This window comes from Phoca vitulina, unplaced genomic scaffold, assembly GCF_004348235.1.
Source record: "Phoca vitulina isolate PV1807 unplaced genomic scaffold, GSC_HSeal_1.0 scaffold1, whole genome shotgun sequence".
Lineage (NCBI taxonomy): Eukaryota > Metazoa > Chordata > Mammalia > Carnivora > Phocidae > Phoca > Phoca vitulina.
Window position 1 is genome coordinate 261,857 of NW_022589704.1, and position 22,706 is coordinate 284,562.

Sequence of the window (22,706 nt, forward strand, 5' to 3'; positions counted from 1 at the left end):
CTGTGTTCCCTGTGCTGTGCACCCCCCGTCTGACTGACTGTGTTCCCCGTGCTGTGCCCTGCACCCCCCGTCTGACTTACTTTCTAGCTGGAAGTTTGTACCCCCCACTCGCTTCCCCGATTTGCACACCCCTCATCCCTTCCCTCTGGGAAACTCCAGATTCGTCTCTGTATTTGACAGTCTTTTTCTGTTCTGTTTGGTTTGTTTGTTTTGTTTTTTAGATTCCACGTCTGAGTGGAATCCCATTCCGTTTGTCTTTCTCTGAGTTACTTCACCTGACATAATACCATTGATTTTGCAACGGTTGAAACACATGGATGGAATTTTATTTAGTAAACACAGTCATCGCTGATTTAGGTACAGAGTGTGCGTTAGGAGTATTTTTTCTGTGCCATAGCTTCAGCTGGTGAGTCTATCTCCCATGTCATTTGAGTGCTTAGTCGTCAAAAGAGGTGAGAAAAAAGATCAGTGGCTCCTGGGCTGTCCTGCTCATCCCAGAGACACAGGGCATGTGCACAAACCCCCGTTCACCCCTTGGACCTCAGTTACTGGCAGGTTCAGCTCAGTTCTTATTTCATTCCTCTGTTCTTTTGTAACATTAGGAAAAAGTAGTTTCTGTGATGATTTTTATTTATTTGAGTCACACGTTGACTTTCTTTTTTTTTTTTTTTAAAGATTTTATTTATTTATTTGACAGAGAGAGTGAGAGAACACAAGCAGGGAGAACAGTAGAGGGAGAGGGAGAAGCAGGTTCCCTGCCAAGCAGGGAGCCCGATGTGGGGCTCGATCCCAGGACCCTGAGATCATGACCTGAGCCGAAGGCAGACGCTTAACCATCTGAGCCACCCGGGTACCCCTCACGTTGACTTTATTTCAAGAGAAACACCAGGTTATTGAAAATATGACAGAATTTTGACCACCAGGACCAAAAATACAAGTTTCCTGGAGATTTCTCTTTTCCTCCAGCCATGCAGAGCCATTGTTAGCCCGAAAGCTGAGATCCCTTCAGATATCCTCAAAGTAAAAATAAAGGTCGCTGTAATAGCTTAGATGACCACCACCCCATATTTAACATTTCAGTTCTTACTAAAAGTGTTCTTCCTGTAAATCTGAGATGCATTTAATGTGGAAGAAATAACCACATTGTTGAGGATCGAAGAGAAAAGATATCCAAGATTCCACATCCAGCATTAACGTGCTTCAGATGTTTGTGTTGTCCTGCAGCTTTGTCTGTTCTGAATTCCTGCCTTCTTACGGCTGCAAAGAGAATGCACTTCACTGTTCCCTTTTTTCTTTCTTTTTTCTTTTTTAGCTCCTACAGACTACAGATTATGAATGACTTTAGAAGACTCTTTTCTTTAAAGAAAGAGAATGCAGAACTCTGTAGGTGTAAATTTCAATGTTTCCAAGATTGAGATTTTCACTTATTTTTCCCCAATATTATTGTTTTAATTAATATTTTTAATTTGACAAATGAATGCACCCTTATAATTGCCTCACCAACAAAGCAATTAAATATACCCTCACCCTAAAAAGTGTCCTCCAGCCCTGTCCCCATACCCCACCCCCAAGGCAGCCACCCTCCCTATTTTTGTTACCTTGAGGTAATTTGTCGTGTTGTAGAACACAAGTAAATCTGGGTCCTTCTGCCCAACATAAGATAATCCATGTTTTGGAGTGTGTCAGTTACTTTTTCCTTTTAATTTCTGGGTACTACTCTATGTGTGAATACAACAAAAATCGTGTGTCCTCTCTCCAATTGAAGAACAGTGGTTTGGGCACACAGAATAAAGCTGTCTGAGCATTACTGGACAGGTCTTATGTGGATGCATTTCTGTTTCTCTCATACAGAGACCCAGGAGTGGTATTTATTGCTGGCTAAGCCATGGGTGAATATTCAGTATTTTAAGACACTGACAGAGAGTTTTCTACTGTGGTTTTTGCCCTTTTGCATCTCCACCAGCCATGCTGGAGAGTTCTAGGTGCTCCACACCCTCCCCGAGCCCCAGGATGAGTAGCTGAATGGTAGAAGTTCTAACAGATATGAGGGTTTCTAATTTTATCCCCCCAGAGAATGATGACATTGAGCATTTTCTCGTGGTTTATTGTGATTATCTTCTTGGGAAAAGTTCAAAACTTTTGTCAATTTTTTTAGTATTGCATTGGCTTGTTCAGGTTGTAGTTACTGAGGACTGAGAGTTCTGTCTATACTTAGGTATGTGGGTTGGAGTTGCAAATATTTTTTCTCAGTGTGTTTGTCGTTTTTCTGTTCTTTAAACAATGTCTTTTGCAGAGTAAAAGTTTTTATCTTGAGGAAAACCAGTTCATCATTTTTTAAAAGAAATTATGTTAACGGGACAAAGTCCCCTCACCTTTTTTAAATAAATGAATAAATAAGTAAATAAATAAATAAATAAATACCCAATTGTTCCAGCACAGTTTTTGGAAAAGACAGTCCTTTCCCACTCAATTTTCTGCACCTTTGTAAAAAAGCAGTTTACCACGTATGACTGAGTCAACTTCTGGACTTTTTCTGCTCCACTGGTCTATTTAATTTTCTTTACTCAGTGCAGTTTTAAGAACTTTAATTTTGTAATAAACAATCAGGTTGGGTCATACAAGTCATGCAAAAGAAATACAATGGATTTTTGTGTATTCGTTTGATTGTATATTCTGAAAACTTGCTAAAGCCACATATTTGTTCTACCACCATATTTTAGGTTCTACAGGTCTGTTTACATGGATGACCATGTTATTTGTGGATAAAACCATTTGCTTCTTCCTTCCCGATCCAGTTCCTTTGATTTCGTCTTCTTGCTGCATTGCCTTGGCTAGATGCCGTTTGGGATTTTGAGTGGGTGCAGCATGAACAAGCTGCCTTGCCTTGTTCCCGATCTCAGAGGGAAGCATTCAGCCTTTCGCCTTTACATGTGACGGCACTTGCAAGGTTGTTTTGTTTTGTTTTTATATAAATGCTCTGTTCTTCGGTTGTTGAGACTTCTTTTTCAATCAGGAATGAATGTTGGCTTTTTTGCATTTATTTTGATGATTGTATAGTTTTGCATATGAACATTTTTAGTATGTTCATACTAAACTAAAATGTTCTAAATGAACTAAAATGTTCATATGCTTTTAGTATGAACATACTAAAAATGTTCATATGCTGAATCACATCAATTGAATTTCTAATGTTAAGCCAACACTGCATTCCTGGGATAAGTCATGCCTGGTTCTGATGTATTAACCTTTTCATAGATTGTTGGATTTTATATGCTAACATTTTGTTAAAAATGTTTGCATCTATATTCCTAAAATAGATAGGTATCTTTTTTCTGTTAAACCATTGTACTGTTTTGTTATCAGGATGTTGCCAGCCTCATGGAATTCGTTGGGAAGTATTTCCTCCACTTCCTAGAGAGTTTGTGTGGAACTGATTTTAGTTCTTGCATAAATTTTTGATATATCTTATTTGTAAAATCCTTGGACCTGGAATTTTCTTTGAGGGAAATTTTAAAATGCAAATTCAGTTTCTTTAGTGGGTATTAGGGTGGTTTGAGTTACCTATTTCTTCTGGAATGAAATTTAGTAGTTTCTGTCTTTCAGGGAAATTGTCCATGTTGTCTAAATAAATCTAAAAATAAATTGACTGGAATAAAGTTTTTCATAACGTTTCCTTATTCCCCTTTGATGCCAGTAGGGATGCCCACTCTCATTCCTGATACTGGTAAATAACGGATCCTCTATTTGTTCCTGATTACTCTAAGTAGAAGCTTATCAATTTTATAGATCTAAGGAATAACTTTTGGTTTTATTTATTTTTCTTCATTGATTTTCTGTTTTCTCTTTAATAACTTCCATTTGATCTCTATTATGCCCTTACTTCTGTCTAAGTCGGTGGGTTTATGTTTCCTTTTTCTGGCTTCTTTAGGTCTGGAGGCTAAGCTCAGTGATTTGAGAAGTCTCCCTTCTGACATTACTATGTCTTCCCAATCCCCCCTCCCAGTTCGTGCATCAGTGGCATCCACAAGTTCTGATAAGTTGTGTTTTCACTTTTATTCAGTCAAAAACCTTCTAATTTTCCATTTGATCTCCCTTTTGACTTGGGTTATTTAGAAGTATGTTATTTAGTTTCCAAATATTTCAGTATTTTGCAGATATTCTTCTGTTACAGATTTACAACTTCATTCTGCTATTTATTTATTTCATTTATTTTTTTAAGGGGGGGGCAGAGGGAGAGGGAGAGAGAGAATCTTAAGCAGGCTCCACGCCCAGCACAGGGCTCGATCTCACAACCCTGAGACCATGACCTGAGCCGAAACCAGGAGTCAGACACCTCACAGGCCACCCAGGCGCCCCTGTAACTTCATTTTGGATGAGAACATACTCTGCATGATTTGAGTTCTTTTACGATCATTGAAATGGACTTGAAATTTTATGGACACAGTATAGTCTACCTTGTAAACGCTCTGTGTGCAGTTGGAAGGAACTGTGTTCTGCTTTGCTGGATGGGATGTTCTAGAAAGAAAATTGGGTCAGGTTCACTGATAGCATTGTTCCATCTCCCATGAACTCCCTGATCTCTTCGTCTCCTTGTCCTGGCCCATCCCTGCTCAGTGCCTGACGGACGGAGAGCTGACAAGAACCCAGCCATTCCGCTGTGTGTGAAGCTGGGTCCCAGCCTCGGCCAAAGACAGATTCCCGCTCACAACTCACTTATGAAAATGCCGTGGTCTCCAGCTGGTCAGCAGGGCTGGTGAGGAGCCAGAGGCCCCTGTCTGTGCACCTCTTCCTGCGGCTTCTCTGATTCCTCCTTCCTGCCGCCTTCCCGTCTGTGCCCACTGACTTCATTTCCACACGGGCTTTGCCGTTTGGAAGATGTGGAAGCCCGTGTGCAGTGACACACACACGTGATGCCCTGTTCTCTTTGGTGCCTTCCAGCTCGCTGGGAGGTCTGAAACAGCAGGGTGTGCGCGTGAAGCCTTGCCCAGGGCCATCAGAGATCGGAAGGACGGTGGGCGTCACTGGGGCCGATGTGCCTTTACAGACGAGCGGGGCCTCGGCTGTCTGTGTCCCCTGTCCTCTAACAGAGACACCTGCAGCTACAGGGCACAATGGGTGGGGTCCACCACGTCCCACCGGATGCCACAGCTCCCCGCACCCTGCCTTGTCGGGAGCACTGAGCTCCCATCCTCTTACCATCTCGGCCAGTGTCCAGCTCGTCCAGCTTGCCTCTGAGGGCAGGAGACTGTCAATGCCTCAGCTTTCTGAGGGGTCGAGACCCCATACCCTGGAGACAGCCAGGGGACAACCGTCAGCAGGGGGTTCCTGAATGTGCAGCCAATTCTCCGGAACAGAGGGAGAGAGGGTTGTAAGCTCCACTGTCCAACTGTGTCCTTCCCGGGGAGGGGTGTTTGCCCCAGGAGGGGCCCTCGGCTCACCGCAGAGCGACGGAACAGGCAGAGGCTCAGACCCTCCTGTCTGAGGTGCGTGACAGCAGGGGGCAGGAGGGCAGGAGGATCCGGTGTGGAGCAGGGTCCAGGAGCCAGAGCTGGGGCCACTGCCCAGTGTGCCAGGGCTCCCTGAGGGCCTCTGGGTGCTGACATGTCCCAGGGACAAGGCTGGGATCCTAATGTCTCTGCCTCTGCAAATACGAAGATGACTTCTCTGGATTCTGGTTTGTGGAGGAGAGCAAGGCCGTCCCTGTCCCCCAGTTCTTGGGAGCAGCCAGTGAGGAGATATGGGGACAGGGGGCTCAGAGGCTGTGACCAGAAAGCTGGGCAGTGGATGGTCACCACAGAGCAAATGCATCAGAAGATCTGCCCTTTCCTGCCGTGCCCAGGCCTCCAGATGGAGAACAGGGGGCCTTAGGGCAGGGGTGTGCAGGGAGTGGAGGCCAGGCAGGGTGAATGCTCCCTGAGTGTCCGTGGCCGTCTGATCTATGGGAAGGTGAACCGTGACCACACACGGCTGCAGAAGGGACCGTCTCTCTATATGCACGGGTGTCTGGTGAGCATCTGCTGGCCTTCCAGTAGGTGATGGGACATTCAAGATGCTGCAGGGACACAGGGGCCTCCAGCAAGGACCAGCCTCCATCCCCCACAGCGTCATTCACCCTGTGCTTCGCAGCTTGTCACTCTCCTGTCTTCGGACCGCAAAGTGGATTCACAACAGGGTAGAGCACCCCAGGGGAGGCAGGGGGTCAGGGAGGGTAGGAGATGAAGGGCAGACACTCTCCCCAAGGGGAGCAGAAGGAATTTGCAAACGCTGCAGGGGAACTCTGCAACACCGACAATGCCAGGATGTCAGACCAAGACCCAGGAGACCAGCACACACACCACAAGCGTTCCACCCCGCCGCGATGGGGGCCTGGATGAAGATGCAGCCGTGTCCGTGTTAACACCCGGCATTCATCTTACGAGTTTTAGAGTGCAGGAAACGTTCCAATCCTCTAAGCAAACCTGGGCCAGGCATAAAGTCACGGGGGAAACTGAGGCACAGGAGAGTCACGTGACACCTGGGGAGCTGATTCCTGACCCCTCCCGGGTTGTCGGGTGCATTATAATTTGTGTGCAAGGCCAGACTCACCATCTTCTAACTGACCAGCATCGACTTCCAGTCACTGGGAAATCAGAAATCTGGGGGTCCTCCCCAAGAGCCCCCGGACCCTCCATCCATGCCTCCCAGGGGTCAGAACTCAGTGAACACTGGCAGGCACCCTGCCCACATTCCCACCACCACTGGAGGTGCCTCTGGCCAAGCGCCCACGAGGAAAGGCCAGCAAGTCTGCAAGTGAGGGTCCCTGCCTGGCCTGGGGACCCCTCCTCGGTCCCAGCCTCCCTCCTCTGTGGGCACTGTTTTCATTTTCATCCTTAATTCTTTCTTACCTAGATTATCTTACAGGCTGACGACACGTCTTTCTCTTCGGCTGTTCTCCTCATTCAAACAGACACGGAGGAGAAGACGCAGATGGACCCCTGCTCTTCGGGACAGTGGTTCTCAAAGGCGGCCCCCGCGGGCCGTGGCACAGGGCTCGCCAATAAAACAGGGAATGACCCCTCAGCTGGGTCAGGGTCTGGCTAACAGAGCAGAGTGGTCTGGGGACGCAGCTTCGGCTCCTGGTGCGGCTGTTTGTGCTTCCAGATGTCTCCTGTTGTGCTGCGTCCCATCAAACCCCTGGATCATGACAATGCAGCAGTGGTTCACACGTTTTATTGATCCATGGCACAGAGCTGAAGCACAGAGCAGCTGAAGGGAAGGACACGGAAGGAGCATCTCCAGCTGGAAACCCGCAGGGCTCTGCACCCCGGCCCCGGCCAGACGTCTGTCTTCCGCCACAGACCACACAGTGCCACCAGGCTGCCTGACATCAGCAAGCAGAATTCTGGGGAAGCACTTCAACTTTTCCCAGAAGAAGCACAATACAACGTTTTGCAGCATGAACTTGGTGAAGAAGAAATTAGAACTTTGAAGGTGTCATTCGAGGCTGGTACTTCCCAGCCTGCAGGAAAGTCGGCCCTCTGTGCACAGCAAAGGACGAGTGATTGGGAAAACCACTTCTAGAGGGCGCAGCTGGACACGGTGTGGTCGCCGAGGGCGAGTAAAGGAGGGTGCACCTGTTTGCTCGTGGAGTGTGAGCAGGTGTTGCTTACAGGTGTGTGGGGCGGGCACCAGCCCTCCCATGCGCTGAGCAGAGAAGGCATCACATCTCTCCACACTCACCTCCAAGTCCTGCTCCCCCAACACAGAGGCTTCCCGTGGCCAGTCCCCAGAAGTCCCGCACGCAGGTGTCTGTGGGCCTCCGGCTCTCAAGCTGCAAGTATTCTGCCTGCGTATTGAGTTGTGGGAAAGGCAGGAACAGAAGCTCTGCTTCTTGTGGTCAGTGTCCTGACTGCTTTGGGCAGAGCCCGTCTCCTGAGACGTCGTGCGTATCACTGGGCACAGACACCCTGCAGCTGTCGGCGATCCCCACAAAGAGGGCTATGTGGCGGGAGGGCATCCGGGGTAATCACGCACCCAGCCCCGGGGCCCACTCAAGTCCTCACAGCTGGACGCGGCCCGGGCCCTGGGGTGGGTGCAGGGGGCTGGCCCCATGGCGGGGGACGGCTTCTGAACCTGACGTGCCCAGTCTCCTCTAGGAGACTAGATCTCACTTCCCCATCTGACGGAACTGGGGCTCAAGGTGGAAAACCAGAGTCCTAGAAAAATAAAATACTCCGCCTACATCTGCTGAGAGCGTCGTACCTATAATGTGATTCCACCAGCTTTTCTCAACTGGCTTTTCTCAGGGGTTCAAACAGGGGCCTGAATTTGTCAGTCTGGGGGCAAATATTGTGATATTGAGAATAAGACAATAGGTTTCTTAGAATCATGAGGTTATGGTGCAAAGACGCACCAGCACGTGAGATTTCCTAACACGGTCTCACGTCAGGACATACTTCATGTCCCACCAAAGCACAAACAAGTGTTTCCAAGGCTCCGTGGAATAACGGGGTGGGGGACCCCGCCACCGTAGTCACCTGGACCTTTGATTCAGGGCATGGGGCTGTTGGAAGCAGACTCGATGCCTGGAGCAGGCTGGAAACACCTGAAGAAGAGGAAGTGAGTCTGCGGAACGCTGAGCTGAGTGTGGGCGCCCCTTTGCCGACCCCACCCCTTTACTGGAGGAGACTGCCCTCCTATGTCGATTACCTTAAAGATCCGGTTTCACGTATGGAATTCGGATTGTAGGAACCTCCTCTCATTGCCGAGCCCAGAGGTGGAGACTGGCCAGCGAGGCAAACGCTCTTGGAGTTGAGTGCCCGGTCCACCTCACCTGCCGGGGACACTTCCAGAACGCCATCCACACCACCCCGCATGTTCGAACCTCCACGGACATGAGTGTTCCTGCCAATCCCCCTCAAGCTCGCTCAGTGGGCAGTTTCTGGACAAAATCTGACTGCAGCATCCTTTTGCAGTTTTCCAAGATGTGATGCAAACTGGGGCTTGCATTGCGAGCTGCCCTCCGCCTGGGGCTCCAGGACAGGGTAGAGCAGGGAGTTCCCAGGGGCGGCCCTGGGGCTCAGACCCACCTGGTTTTCTCAGGGAAGGAGGATGAAGGGGCCGAGCTCTGGACAACCTCCGACACCGGAGAGGCTCTCGGGTGACCCTCTTCATCTCCCGGAAGAAGGCAGAATGAGCCACCAGAGGGAGAATTTCCCACGTTCAGTGTGCTGTTTATATTCAGAAGGTGCTGGGGCATCCCCACCACCCTGGGTCCTTCTCGTCGGCCGCAGGGGGCATCTGACCTCTGGCCGGCCTCCCCGGGCCATGCGCAGGGCTTGGTCCTGGCATCAGGCAAACTGCCTGGGTTGCTGGCTCCAAAGCCATGTGGAAATTAAGTCCTAACCTGTACGTAGACTCGAAATGGGAGCAAAAGTACCCACCTGGAGGGACTGTGCTCCAGGTGCCTAAAATCCCACGTAGTTGTCAGTCCTTCAACCTTCTCTGCACCTTTGTCACCGAGAACTTTGTTCCCTTTTCCCGGCTCTCTCTTGGAGCTGATTCCCTCCTTCCTGCTATCTTTCTCATTTACATTTAATTTGCAATTCCCTCCAAGACAAATGCCCGCAGAGATGCGGGGGACATGTGGGGGCCGCTCAGGGAGGGCATCCTCTGGGGGCTCAGGGGTCCCAGGACCGGGCACAAGGGCTGTGGGCCCCAAGGGCGTCAGAAACCACCCTGTGTTTTGTGAAGGGCAGAATGACTCATTCCAACTTCAAAAAACATGCGGGCAGAGTGGAGCCTGGAGTGGGAGCGGCCCTGGGGGCGGCGAGGTACCCCCCGCCCCCCAGGCCTCCTCCCCCTTGCCTGTTCTGTGGCCCCGTCTTTTCTACTCCCCGTTTTCCCTCTGTCAATGGCATGAAACTTTGTTTCAGGACGGCCTCCAACCTTAGAGATGTTTAAATTTGTGACGTTCACAGCAGCATGACTCCCAGCAGCCCAAATCCAGACAGACAGCCAAGGGCCTATCCGTCACTGCAGTGAACGTTCTCCTTCCCTCCGTGAGTCACACCCCGTGTCTTCCGTGCCGGTTCTCAGGTGCCTGCTGGCTTGCCTCTCCTCCTCTCCTCGCCGAGCTTCACCAGTGCTTTGCAGGTGTAGGGACAGCACAAAGACGCAACATCGCGGGCAGGTTCCCCAGGGGCAGAGCCGAGGTCAGCGCTGGGCAGGAGCTGAGCAGGGAGCAGGTCCAGGACGCAGAGGGCGAGACCCGTGAGAATGTGCCCTCCTCCAGCTGCACCTTGCAGGGACCTCATGCACGGAGCATCCTCAGGGCTGCCGCTGGCCAGGTGAGGACACTGGGCCGTGGCTGTGGTCCCTGAGCATTGACCCCTAGCTCTGGGTGCCTCCCACTGAGGGTCCGCTGGCTTGGCCGTGTGCATCGGGGGCCAGAAACACAGCTGGTTCTAGGGACTCCACCACTCTCTCTCCACCCAGCAGCCAGGCTTCCCTTGGGCTGGCTCACATCACTTTGTTACAGAGAATTCACCTAAAACATGGAGGAACTCTGCTTGGAAGAATGGGCGCCCCACCAAAGGTTCACAGGGATGCCTGGATTAATCACGTGTGACCAGACAAGCCCATGATTCTCTGGGGACGGCTTCCACATCTAGATACTTCTAATGGAGCTTACGTGGTGCGTGAGTCACCGCGGGGCAAACAGTCCCCCGTCCTCCAAGGCTGGGGCCATGCCCTTCCGGGGAGGCCCGGGTGCCAGCCCTTGTGGGGGCTGCCCAGGAGTCGGGAAGGGGCCAGAGAATCGTCAGCCTGGCGTGGGTCCGAGGACTTGCTTTTGCACTGCTCATGGTCCCCAGACTCCTTGATCCTCCCAGAAACTGGGTCCACTTTCTGTCTGGAATTGTCTGCAGACAGGTTCCATTTCACAACCAAGCCTAGTTGCCCAAATCAAACATTTTGGAATTTTTGTTAAAAAAACAGTTGACTTTTTTTTTTTTAAGATTTTATTTATTTATTTGACAGAGAGCAAGAGAGGGAACACAAGCAGGGGGAGTGGGAGAGGGAGAGGCAGGCTTCCCGCCAAACAGGGAGCCCGATGCAGGGCTCGATCCCAGGACCCTGGGATCACGACCCGAGCCGAAGGCAGACGCTTAACTGACTGAGCCACCCAGGCGCCTCCTAAATAATAACTGACTTTTTATTAAACCGAGGAATCTCCTGCTCCTAAGCCCCAACCCCCCCGAGGCGTTGTATCGACCTGGGTGTGTCCACTGCTAACCAGGGCGTTCCCGGGCAGGCGCTGGTTTGTGCCTGTGTGTGGGGACAATGGCGTGGTTCCCTGAGCTGCTCATCCCCTCAGGCCGCCCACTGACGGCCTCGACATCTCTCCTGCAGATGCACACAGTAGGAAGAGCAGTCTTAGATGAGCAACCTGCCCCGACCTCCTCACCACGCGCATGCTCACATGCACTTTTCAGTGGGTTCGGCCGGCAGCCGAACCCCACTCTGGGGTAGAATCCCACTCTGCCCCCAGTCAGTGCCCGAGTCCCCCGCCAACAGCGCACAGTGCAGGTGCTAGCATTCCAGGCCAGCTGGTCTTCTGTCAACTCAGGACGGTGACAGATTCACCCGCATCGACCTGGGGACCGAGAACTCGGGCCTTTCTGCTGTGGTGTCTTATCAGCTTGAGTAGATCAACCACAGTTTGTTTATCCATTCGGCCGTGGATGGACCGTGGGATTACCTCCAGTGGTTGACACCAGAAATTAAGCTGACCTGGACGCCCGTTTAGAAGTTTGTGTGCATGGGAGGGGACCTAATGTATTAGGTTTTTGTCTTTATTATTTCTGAGTTGTAAGAGTTCTTTGTATCTTCTGGAGAAAGTCCCAAACAAAACAGACTAGAGACACTTAACTTCCAGGAGGAAGCAGAAGAGCATCCTATGAACTTGGGGTAGACAGTGATTTCTAAAACAGGACAGAAAGGAGCAATCATTACTTGGACTTCATCAAAATTAAAACTTTTCTCTTTGATGGCCACCACTCACAAAAAGGAAAGCCAAGTCAAGGGCTTGGAGAATTATCCGTAGTACATGTGTCTTGCAAGGAACTTGTTTGTCAAACGTGTAAAGAGCCGCTCTTATTAGAATTTCGGTCTCCTGAGTGCCCAGCCACATTCTTCTTGGAAATGTTGGCCAAGTCCTGAGCCTCGGGATGGGTCCTCCTGCAGCTGGTCTGGGTGGGTGGCAGGGACGTGGTGTGTGTCCCTCCCAGTTATCAGGAGATAGGGGAGGGGATCTGAGATGAAGGGACAGTTTTCTACTCTAAGGAACGGTCTGAGCACCTACCTTTCTTTGTTCTATTACTTGGGTTGGGGATTGATGATGATTCTGTCTGGAATTAGGAAATATAATGAATTCAGCACGAGACTCGACGCAGCACAGGGCAGTTAGTCATAAGGAGACACCGCCGCATTTCTGAACTGCCTGTAGGTTTGTGGGTCATTGGTATCATATTTCTAATGCAAACTATTAATGAAATCATATTGTACTGTTGTTAATACATGTTTCCAAAAAAAGAGTACGTATGGAATTTGCAAAATAAGAACAAAAGAAGACCTGAGTGGGTGTCACAGTGCAAACTCCCCTCTCCCATGTGTTGCTTAGGATTTGGTCTTCAGTGCTTGTAGGAAAGATGTGTGCCCTGTCCTTCGGAAGAGCCACGGTGGTGGCTAGCTGGCCAAGTGCTCCCGTGGTGTCCCTGGGGACACGAACACACCTTGTGGACCCAAACAAAACCCTTGCTGTATCCCCAAGTCCCTGCCACTGATGTAGGTTTCAAATGACCACATCACCCGGGCTTCCTTTGCAGAGGGACCCTTGTCCACAGGGCAGCTGCCTTGATCAGGAGGCACCAGCTCCCTGGAAACCGGAGGGGCTGTCCCTCTTTCTGCCCCTTTTGCAAGCAGAGAGTGTTTGCCTCTGGGTACAACTCACCAGAATGCTCCCTGAAGGAGAATCCTTGTTTCTCTCGTCTGTTTCTTGTTTTTTTTTTTTCTTGCCAGTAGTGTGGTAAAAAATCTACTGAGATGTATCTGTAGAACATCCTGAAAACACGTAATTTATTCACAAATAGTGGCTTTCATTGTTGATGCTAAGAACCCAGCACCACACACCTGTCCCCTCCCCAGGCCCAGCACGGCCTCCCCCACACACCTGTCCCCTCCCCAGGCCCAGCACGGCCTCCCCCACACACCTGTCCCCTCCCCAGCCCCAGCACGGCCTACCCCCACACACCTGTCCCCTCCCCAGCCCCTAGCACAGCCTACCCCCACACACCTGTCCCCTCCCCAGCCCCAGCACAGCCTACCCCCACACACCTGTCCCCTCCCCAGCTCCTAGCACAGCCTACCCCCACACACCTGTCCCCTCCCCAGCCCCAGCACAGCCTACCCCCTCCCTGTTAATCTGCATGAAGGACAGATGTCAGCACGCATCCCCCGTCCTTCTTCCCTGTTGAGTAGATGCCACGGGGCTTGTCCACGTGACGTGGGTCCTGGGGATCCATCCACATCCTTCCACAGGCCCACACTTGACTCACCTGCTCTCCTATGCGCCCACATGGCTGGTACGTCAGTTGGCATTTTCTCTGTTCAGCAGCTGTTTCTTGACTTGTTCTGCGGTTGGTTTCTGTTTTTGTGATGCATTTAAAAAGACTGTAGTAGGCAGGTGTACCAGTCTTTCTTGTATGGCCTCTGGATTGTGAGTCACAGTGAGAAAAGCTTTCTCTGCACCGTGGCGGAGAGGAATGTGTCCCCTTTCATCCAGCGTCTGTGTGGTTGCACGTCCACACCGAACCCCTGACCCATGAGGCATTCACGCCGTGCAGTGTAGAATACGGATTTAACTTTACCACCTTCCCATGGGCTGCCCTGCTGTCTCAGGGCCACTTAGGAAGGCGTCCGTCCTCACCCCAGAACTTGGAGACCCCGCCTTTGTCACACTGAATTCTCACATGTCTTTGGGTCTATTTCTGGATTTTTGCTCAAGATCCAATTGTTGTCATTGTCGGGCTCTGCAGAGACTCTCACGGTCCTTTCTCTCTGAAAAGGTTTTGTTAGGTTGCATTTGCCACACGAATCCTCCTGCATTGGTTTGTGTCTCTCCCCGGGACTCGGCTCTCTGAACACTGTTCCCGCTTTGCCTGCTTCCACTGACCACCACTTCTTCTCTGATCCTTTATTCATTTGATCATTTTTGTGCCCTTGGATGTTCGCCGCCTTCTGTGATGTCCTTTACTACCTTTCCATCTCAGTCTATTCTCCCCTGGACACTGTACAATTTATTCTCTCTTTAACTAGCAGACTGATTTTAGAACAGTTTTGGGTTTGCAGTAACACGGAGGGGGAAGGACTGAGAGCCCCCACGCACTGCACCCTCCTACTGCCACCCACATGCGGAGTCCCGACGATGAACACCTCCCAGTAGCACAGGAGTGCTACTCGATGAGCCCACCCTGATGCACCGCTGTTACCCAGAGCCCAGAGTCCGCGTCGGGCTCATCCTTGGTGTTGTGCACTGTGGGTTTTACCAAATACATTTGTATCCACCATAACACAGCATACACAGTGTTTCACTGACCTAAATACCTCTGTGCTCACCCTCCCCCAGACCCTGCTCACCCTCCCCCGGGCCCCCGGCCCCTGCTCACCCTCCCCCGGACCTCCCGCTCCTGCTCACCCTCCCCCGGGCCCCCAGCCCCTGCTCACCCTCCCCCGGACCCCCCGCTCCTGCTCACCGTCCCCGGACCCCCAGCCCCTGCTCACCCTCCCCGGACCCCCAGCCCCTGCTCACCCTCCCTGGACCCCCAGCCCCTGCTCACCCTCCCCCGGACCCCCAGACCCTGCTCACCCTCCCCCCAGACCCTGATCACCCTCCCCCAGACCCCCAGTCCCTGCCAACCACTGATTTTTACTGTCTCCCTAGTTCTGCCTTTTCCAGAATATTGTAGAGTTAGGATCACACAGTGAGTAACCTTTTCAGACTGACGTCTTTCACTTAGTAAAATGCATTTAAGGGGGGCGGAGCAAGATGGCGGAGGAGTAGGAGACCTGGATTTCGTCTGGTCTCAGGAATTCAGCTGGATAGGGATCAAACCATTCTGAACACCTACAAACTCAACAGGAGATCGAGGAAAAGAATAGCAACAACTCTCTGAACAGAAAAGCGACCACTTTCTGGAAGGTAGGACGTGCGGAGAAGTGAATCCGAGGCGATATTCGGGAGGATAGACGGCGGGGGAGGGGCCTCCGTCGGCCGCTTCTGGCAAGTGATAGAGCCGCGGAGCACAAAATCGGAACCTTTAGAGTCTGCTCCGCTGAGGGACGTCACTCTGGTGGCTAAGCGTGGGGTGGAACCCTCGGGACAGTGTGGTCTCAGGACCCTCGGGGTCACAGAAAGACCGGGGGTGCCTGAGTGCGGCAGAGCTCCCAGGGATCGGAGCAGGGAAGCCGGCTGCAGAGACGGAGCCCAGGCGCGGGCTCTCAGCTCGGGGCTGCTATAAACCGTGATCCGCGGCACAGTCGGGCCACTGCTCCTCCAGCAGGGACCCAACAAGCGGCAGATCCGGGGAGACTCACCTTCTTCCCCCGGGGAGGAGAGGTGTGGGAGCGCACCACGGGGATCTGCTGGGTTTGGAGACTCCACCCGGGGTCGGGTGCCAGATAGAAAGGCGCGGTCACAGGCCGGGTGAGCGCAGAGTGCGGCCGGAGACCGGGGACACGGGAGTGACTGACGGCTTTTCTCTGGGGGCGCACTGAGGAGCGGGACCCCGAGTTCTCGGCTCCTCCGGGGCGGAGACTGGGAGGCCACCATTTTCACTCTCCACCTCCAAAGCTGTACGGAAAGCTTGCAGGGAACAAAAGCTCCGGAGAGCAAACCCGAGCAGATGACTTAGCCCGGACCGGCAAGGGCGGGGCAATTCCGCCTCCGGCAAAGACATTTGGGAACCACGGCAACAGGCCCCTCCCCCAGAAGGTCAGCGAGAACAGCCAGCCAAGACCAGGTTTACCGATCAATGAGAACGGCAGAACTCCAGCACTAGGGGAATACTGCACAGAGAATCCGTGGCTTTTTTACCATGATTCTGTAGTCTTTCAAAGTCAATTTTTTTTAACTGTCTTTTTTTTTTTGAATTTTTCTTTTTCCCTTTTTCAACCAACATCTTATCAATCCCTTTTTTAAAAAACATTTTTATTTTTCATTTTTAGAGTCATATTCTATCCCTTCATAGTAGTTACCCTTATTTTTGACATATATATATAAGTTGTTGTCTCTTTAAAATTTTGAGATAGTTTCTTCTAACAGATCAAAATATACCCTAAATCTCTAGTGTATGGTTTTGTTCTACTCTCCTGCCTGATCACATTCTCTCCCTTTTTTTTTCTTTTTTTTTAAACCCTCTTCTTTCTTTTTTCAAACAACTTCTTATCAATTCCTTTTATAAGATTTTTTATAATTTTCATCTTTACAGTCATATTTCCTCCCTTCATCATATCTGCCCTTATTTTTGTACATATATAAGTTTTTCTTTCTTTAAAATTTTGGGAGGCACTTTCTTCTAACAGACCAAAATACACCCAAAATCTAGTGTGTGGCACTGATCTATGTACCAGCCTGATCATATTTGATCATATTCTGTTTTTTTGTTTGTTTTGTTCTGTTTTTGTTTGTTTTTATCTTTTTCTTTTTTCTTTTTTTCTTTTTTCTTTCTTTCCCTTTCTTTACCCCCGGCTTCAGGTCTTTTCTGATTTGTTTAGAGTATATTTTCTGGGGACGTTGTTACCCTGTTAGCATTTTGTTCTCTCATTAATCTATTCTCCTCTGGACAAAATGACAAGACGGAAAAAATCACCTCAACAAAAAGAACAAGAGGTAGTACCGACTGCCAGGGACCTACTCAATATGGACATTAGTATGATGTTGGATCTAGAGTTTAGAATCATCACTTTAAAGATACTAGCTGGGCTTGAAAAAAGCATGGAAGTTATTAGAGAAACCCTTTCTGGAGAAAAAAAAGAACTAAAATCTAACCAAGTCGAAATCAAAAAGGCTATTAATGAGGTGCAATCAAAAATGGGGGCACTAACTGCTAGGATAAATGAGGCAGAAGAGAGAATCAGTGATATAGAGGACCAAATGATGGAAAATAAAGAAGCTGAGAAAAAGAGAGATAAACAACTACTGGATCACGAGGGCAGAATTCGAGAGATAAGCGATTCCATAAGATGAAACAAAATACTCATGAAAGAAATTGAGGAAGACACAAAGAAATGGAAAAACGTTCCATGCTCATGGATTGGAAGAACAAATATTGTGAAGATGTCAATGCTACCTAGAGCAGTCTACACATTCAATGCAATCCCCATCAAAATACCATCCACTTTTTTCAAAGAAATGGAACAAATAATCCTAAAATTTGTATGGAACCAGAAAACACCCCGAATAGCCAGAGGAATGTTGAAAAAGAAAAGCAAAGCTGGCGGCATCACAATTCCAGACTTCAAACTCCATTACAAAGCTGTCATCACTAAGACAGTATGGTACTGGCACAAAAACAGACACATAGATCAATGGAACAGAATAGAGAGCCCAGAAATGGACCCTCAACTCTATGGTCAACTCATCTTTGACAAAGCAGGAAAGAATGTCCAATGGAAAAAAGACAGTCTCTTCAACAAATGGTGTTGGGAAAATTGGACAGCCACATGCAGAAGAATGAAACTGGACCACTTCCTTACACCACACACAAAAATAGACTCCAAATGGTTGAAAGACCTAAATGTGAGACAGGAGTCCATCAAAATCCCAAAGGAGAACACAGGCAGCAATGTCTTTGACCTCAGCTGCAGCAACTTCTTCCTAGAAACATCGTCAAAGGCAAGGGAAGCAAGGGCAAAAATGAACTATTGGGACTTCATCAAGATAAAAAGCTTTTGCACAGCAAAAGAGACAGTCAACAAAACCAAAAGACAACTGACAGAATGGGAGAAGATATTTGCAAATGACATATCAGATAAAGGGCTAGTATCCAAAATCTATAAAGAACTTATCAAACTCAACACCCAAAGAACAAAGAATCCAATCAAGAAATGGGCAGAAGACATGAACAGACGTTTTCCAAAGAAGACATCCAAATGGCCAACAGACACATGAAAAAGTGCTCAACATCGCTCGGCGTCAGGGAAATCCAAATCAAAACCTCAATGAGATACCACCTCACACCAGTCAGAATGGCTAAAATTAACAAGTCAGGAAACAACAGATGTTGGCGGGGATGCAGAGAAAGGGGAACCCTCCTACACTGTTGGCGGGAATGCAAGCTGGTGCAGCCGCTCTGGAAAACAGTAGGGAGGGTCCTCAAAAAGTTGAAAATAGAGCTACCATATGACCCTGCAATTGCACTACTGGGTATTTACCCCAAAGATACAAATGTAGGGATCCAAAGGGGTACGTGCACCCCGATGTTTATAGCAGCAATGTCCACAATAGCCAAACTGTGGAAAGAGCCAAGATGTCCATCAACAGATGAATAGCTAAAGAAGAGGTGGTATATATATACAATGGAATTTTTTTTATTTTTTTTATTGTTATGTTAATCCCCATACATTACATCATTAGTTTTGGATATAGTGTTCCATGATTCATTGTTTGTGCATAACACCCAGTGCTCCATGCAGAACGTGCCCTCCTCAATACCCATCACCAGGCTAACCCATCCTCCCATCCCCCTCCCCTCTAGAACCCTCAGTTTGTTTTTCAGAGTCCATTGTCTCTCATGGTTCTTCTCCCCCCCCTTCATTCTTCCCCTCCTGCTACATTCTTCTTCTTCTTTTTTTCTTTCTTAAGATATATTGCATTATTTATACAATGGAATATTATGCAGCCATCAAAAGGAATGAGATCTTGCCATTTGCAATGACATGGATGGAACTGGAGGGTGTTATGCTGAGCGAAATAAGTCAATCAGAGAAAGACATGTATCATATGACCTCACTGATATGAGGAATTCTTAATCTCAGGAAACAAACTGAGGGTTGCTGGAGTGGGGGGAGGGGTGGAAGGGATGGGGTGGCTGGGTGATAGACACTGGGGAGGGTATGTGCTATGGTGAGTGCTGTGAATTGTGCAAGACTGTTGAATCATAGATCTGTACCTCTGAAACAAATAATGCAATATATGTTAAGAAAAAGAAAAAAAGAAGATAGCAGGAGGGGAAGAATGAAGGGGGGGAATCAGAGGGGAGGACGAACCATGAGAGACGATGGACTCTGAAAAACAAACTGAGGGTTCTAGAGGGGAGGGGGGTGGGAGGATGGGTTAGCCTGGTGATGGGTATTAAAGAGGGCACGTTCTGCGTGGAGCACTGGGTGTTATGCACAAACAATGAATCATGGAACACTACATCAAAAACTAATGATGTAATGTATGGTGATTAACATAACAATAAAAAAAATTTTTTGTAAGTGCATTTAAGTTTCCTCCATGTCTTTTTGTGGCTTGATAGCTCATTCCTTTTTAGCACAGAATAACATTCCACTGTCTGGATGGACCCCAGTTTATTCATCCATCCACTCACTGAAGGGCATCCTGTTTGCTTCCACTGTTTGTCAGTTACAAACGAAGTGTACAATATTTGGGTAAATACCAAGGATGGCAATTCCTGGATCCTATGGTAAAAGTGTGTTTATGAGAAACCGCCAGGTTGTCTTCCCACCCGCGCCCCCCCCCCCCCCCCCCCCCCGCACCCCCCGCCCACATTGAGTACTGCGCCTAGTCCGCATTAGCACTGGGGGCTGTTGGGGTTCTGGATTTGGGCCATTCTAATAGTCATGGTATTTACTCTTTATTTTAAAGATAATTTTGTCTTTTTCCCCATTTGCTTCCTGTGTTCAATCAATTTTTTCCTCATAACTCCGTGTTTGGCCCATTGCTGTTCTCAGTTCCGAACTTGTGAGTCAAGGTGGTATTTCAGACCCTCAAAGGCTTGTAAGAGTTTTATTTTCCATGGTTTCCTTTTGTTTCATGGTTGTTTTTAGGAGGTAGGGCTGTTCTTCAATTACTTCTTATGAATATTTGTTTCCTGATTTTCTCAGTAATTCTGGCTGGGTTTTACTCTCCTCTCACTGGTTTGGTGATACTGGATTCCTCCAGCTTACGGGCGCCCAGCCCCCACCTCGGCAATCCCAGGGTGACCAGCACTTGGTGTCCACTGTTGGTGTTTGCTGTGCGTGTGGGAGGAAGGCTGGGGTTGCTCTGGGACTGCACCCCTCCACAGTCTCCAAGCCTGGGTCTATCCCTTCATGGCATGGGGCCCGGAGGACACGGGTTGGGAGGCCAACGGGCTCCATGGGGTGTCCCCCCGACACCGAGCAGCCGAAGCCCATGCCCCAGGAGCAGGAGGGCACAGACAGTGCGTTGTTCCCTGTGTGTAACCGTGCTCACGGTCAGGAGGTCGCACTCCCGGGCTTCGGGGACACAGTCTTCCCGGAAGCCACGGAGGCGTACGTCCTGTGCCATTTTTGCTCCTTGAAGATGCATTTCAACATTTCCCACTCTTACTGTGTTCTTCCTGTCTCCTTTTCCTCCACAAGGAGCCGGGGGCTGGATACCACGCGTGTCAAGCAGGGACCAGTGGCTACAGCTCGACCTCGGGGACAGGGTGTCGGTCACCGCAGTGGCCACGCAGGGCGGGTACGGGAGCTCCGACTGGGTGACCAGCTACCTCCTGATGTTCAGCGACAGCAGCAGGAACTGGAAGGTGTACCGGCGCGAGGAGAGCATCGCGGTAGGTCCCTTCACGTGACGCGACCTCCCGGGGCCCCCAGAGCACCTTCCCCTCCCAGGCCAGAGTCTCAGATCCACCGGAGGAGCAAACCACGTCCAAATGCATGACACGTGAAGATCCAGTGAGCGTCAAGGAGCGGAATGGTTTTATAGTGTAGGAACAACTGAACAAAACCCTTCTGCTCTGGTTTCGAGCGGGTAGCCCCACGGATAACCCGCCTGCGCTCTGCATGGCCTCACAGAAGCTGCCAGGTCACCGAGGGCTCCTCATGAGCGCAGGAAGCGGGTCCTGGCCCTCCTCCCTGCCCCGGGGCTCCTGACGGACACGAATGACCCTCACGGCTGGCATTCACAGAAACTGACACACGAGATCTGTAGGGCCTGCCCTGCGTCCCACAGCCATGTTCTGTGGCAAATTGTTTTTGTTTGCTCCACCTTTGTGACTTTCAGAATGTTCACTGCATACCGTGTCCCTTTTATCGCATGATTAGTGAGGTAGAGTTTGTGCGACCGTGCAGGGTCTGGCCAGGGCGTGAGGCAGTGGGACTGTGAGCCGGCAGAGACAGTCCAGGACCCAGTCCCACTAAACATCAGCGACAGGGAAGCCACAGGCCACTGAAACGAAGTGTTGAAGGAGCAGCTCAAGCACAGGTCGGGTGGGAAGGCGCCGTTCTTTCTCATGTAAACAACAGAAAAGTTTGGTCTGGAGTCACGCAGGCCCAGGGCCCCGCAGCCCCTCCTGTGACGTCCACACCCTCTTTCTCTACCAGAGGCCACACCTGCTTCTGCACCCAGGCTCGGCCGCGTCTCCTCAGCCCGTCTGGGATAAACCGGTTCTGGGCACACGCCCAGAGCTGTGGCCATGAACCAGCAGACAGCGTGTCCACCGGGACCTCAGGGCCACAGCACCCTGGTTCTATTAGCATAACGCAGGTCAGCCCTCGACCCCACAGACCAGGCTTCACGTTGTCAACACCATTCAGAGGAAGAAGAGGGAGACGCCGTGAGGTCCTGTGTCCCAGGCCGGGACCCGGCGACTAGGCAGCATCCCCTGGCTGCTCATCTCGGGGAGCAGGGGGGCCCGACCGATCCCACATAGTGACACCGGGGTGGGCGGAGGGGCTCAGGCTGGGCGATGAGAACACCACAGACACCGGTCTCTCTGTGGAGGCGGGACCCCTCCCCAGCCTGCAGATGTGCATCTCACGGCTCCTCACAGGTGGTGGTGAGACCGCTCACGGGGGGCCCGCTGGGCCAGGGCTGCACCCTAACCATCCCAGCTCCTCATGAGTCAGGCTGGGGGTTAGGGCTTTGGAATATAAATTCTGGGAGGACGTGATTTACCAATGCCATTTACTTTTTTCCAGCCACGACTGTGTGGGCCCCTTCGTTATAAAAGATGCCTTTTATTCATGGCTTTATTTGTTATACATCCCCTAAAATTTACCATCTTAACAATTTTTAAGTGTGCAGCTTAGTGGCGCTGAGCACATTCACACTAAGCACCATCTCCAGAAGTCTCTCGTCCTCCCCAACTGAACCTTCCCCATGAAACACTGACTCTCCAGCCCCTGGCGCCCACAATTCTGCTTTCTGTCCCTATGAATCTGACGACTCTCCGTGTCCCATGTAAGTGGAATCCTACGCTATTTGTCTTCTGGTGACTGGCTTAATTGCAGAGCATGATGTCCTCAGGGTTCAGCCATGCTGAAACAGGTGTCCGAATTTGCTTCCCTTTTCAGGCTGAGTCATCTTCCATTGTGTGCATGGACCACATCTCGCTCATCCATTCATCTGTCAATGAACACTTTAGCTCTTGGGGATAACGGTGCTCTGAACACTGGGGTGCAGATATCTCATGAAGACC

At 50.2% G+C, this 22,706-nt stretch overlaps 1 protein-coding gene across 1 annotated transcript in view; it reads left to right on the forward strand.

Annotated features, from left to right (window-relative positions):
• The window catches only part of LOC116647154 (contactin-associated protein-like 4), a 149,137-nt gene that overhangs the window by 40,306 nt on the left and 86,125 nt on the right, over positions 1-22,706 (forward strand). Inside the window, exon 3 of the mRNA XM_032428352.1 lies at positions 20,647-20,840. Within this exon, the coding sequence (XP_032284243.1) occupies positions 20,647-20,840 (194 nt within the window). The remainder of the gene's footprint in view (positions 1-20,646; positions 20,841-22,706) is intronic.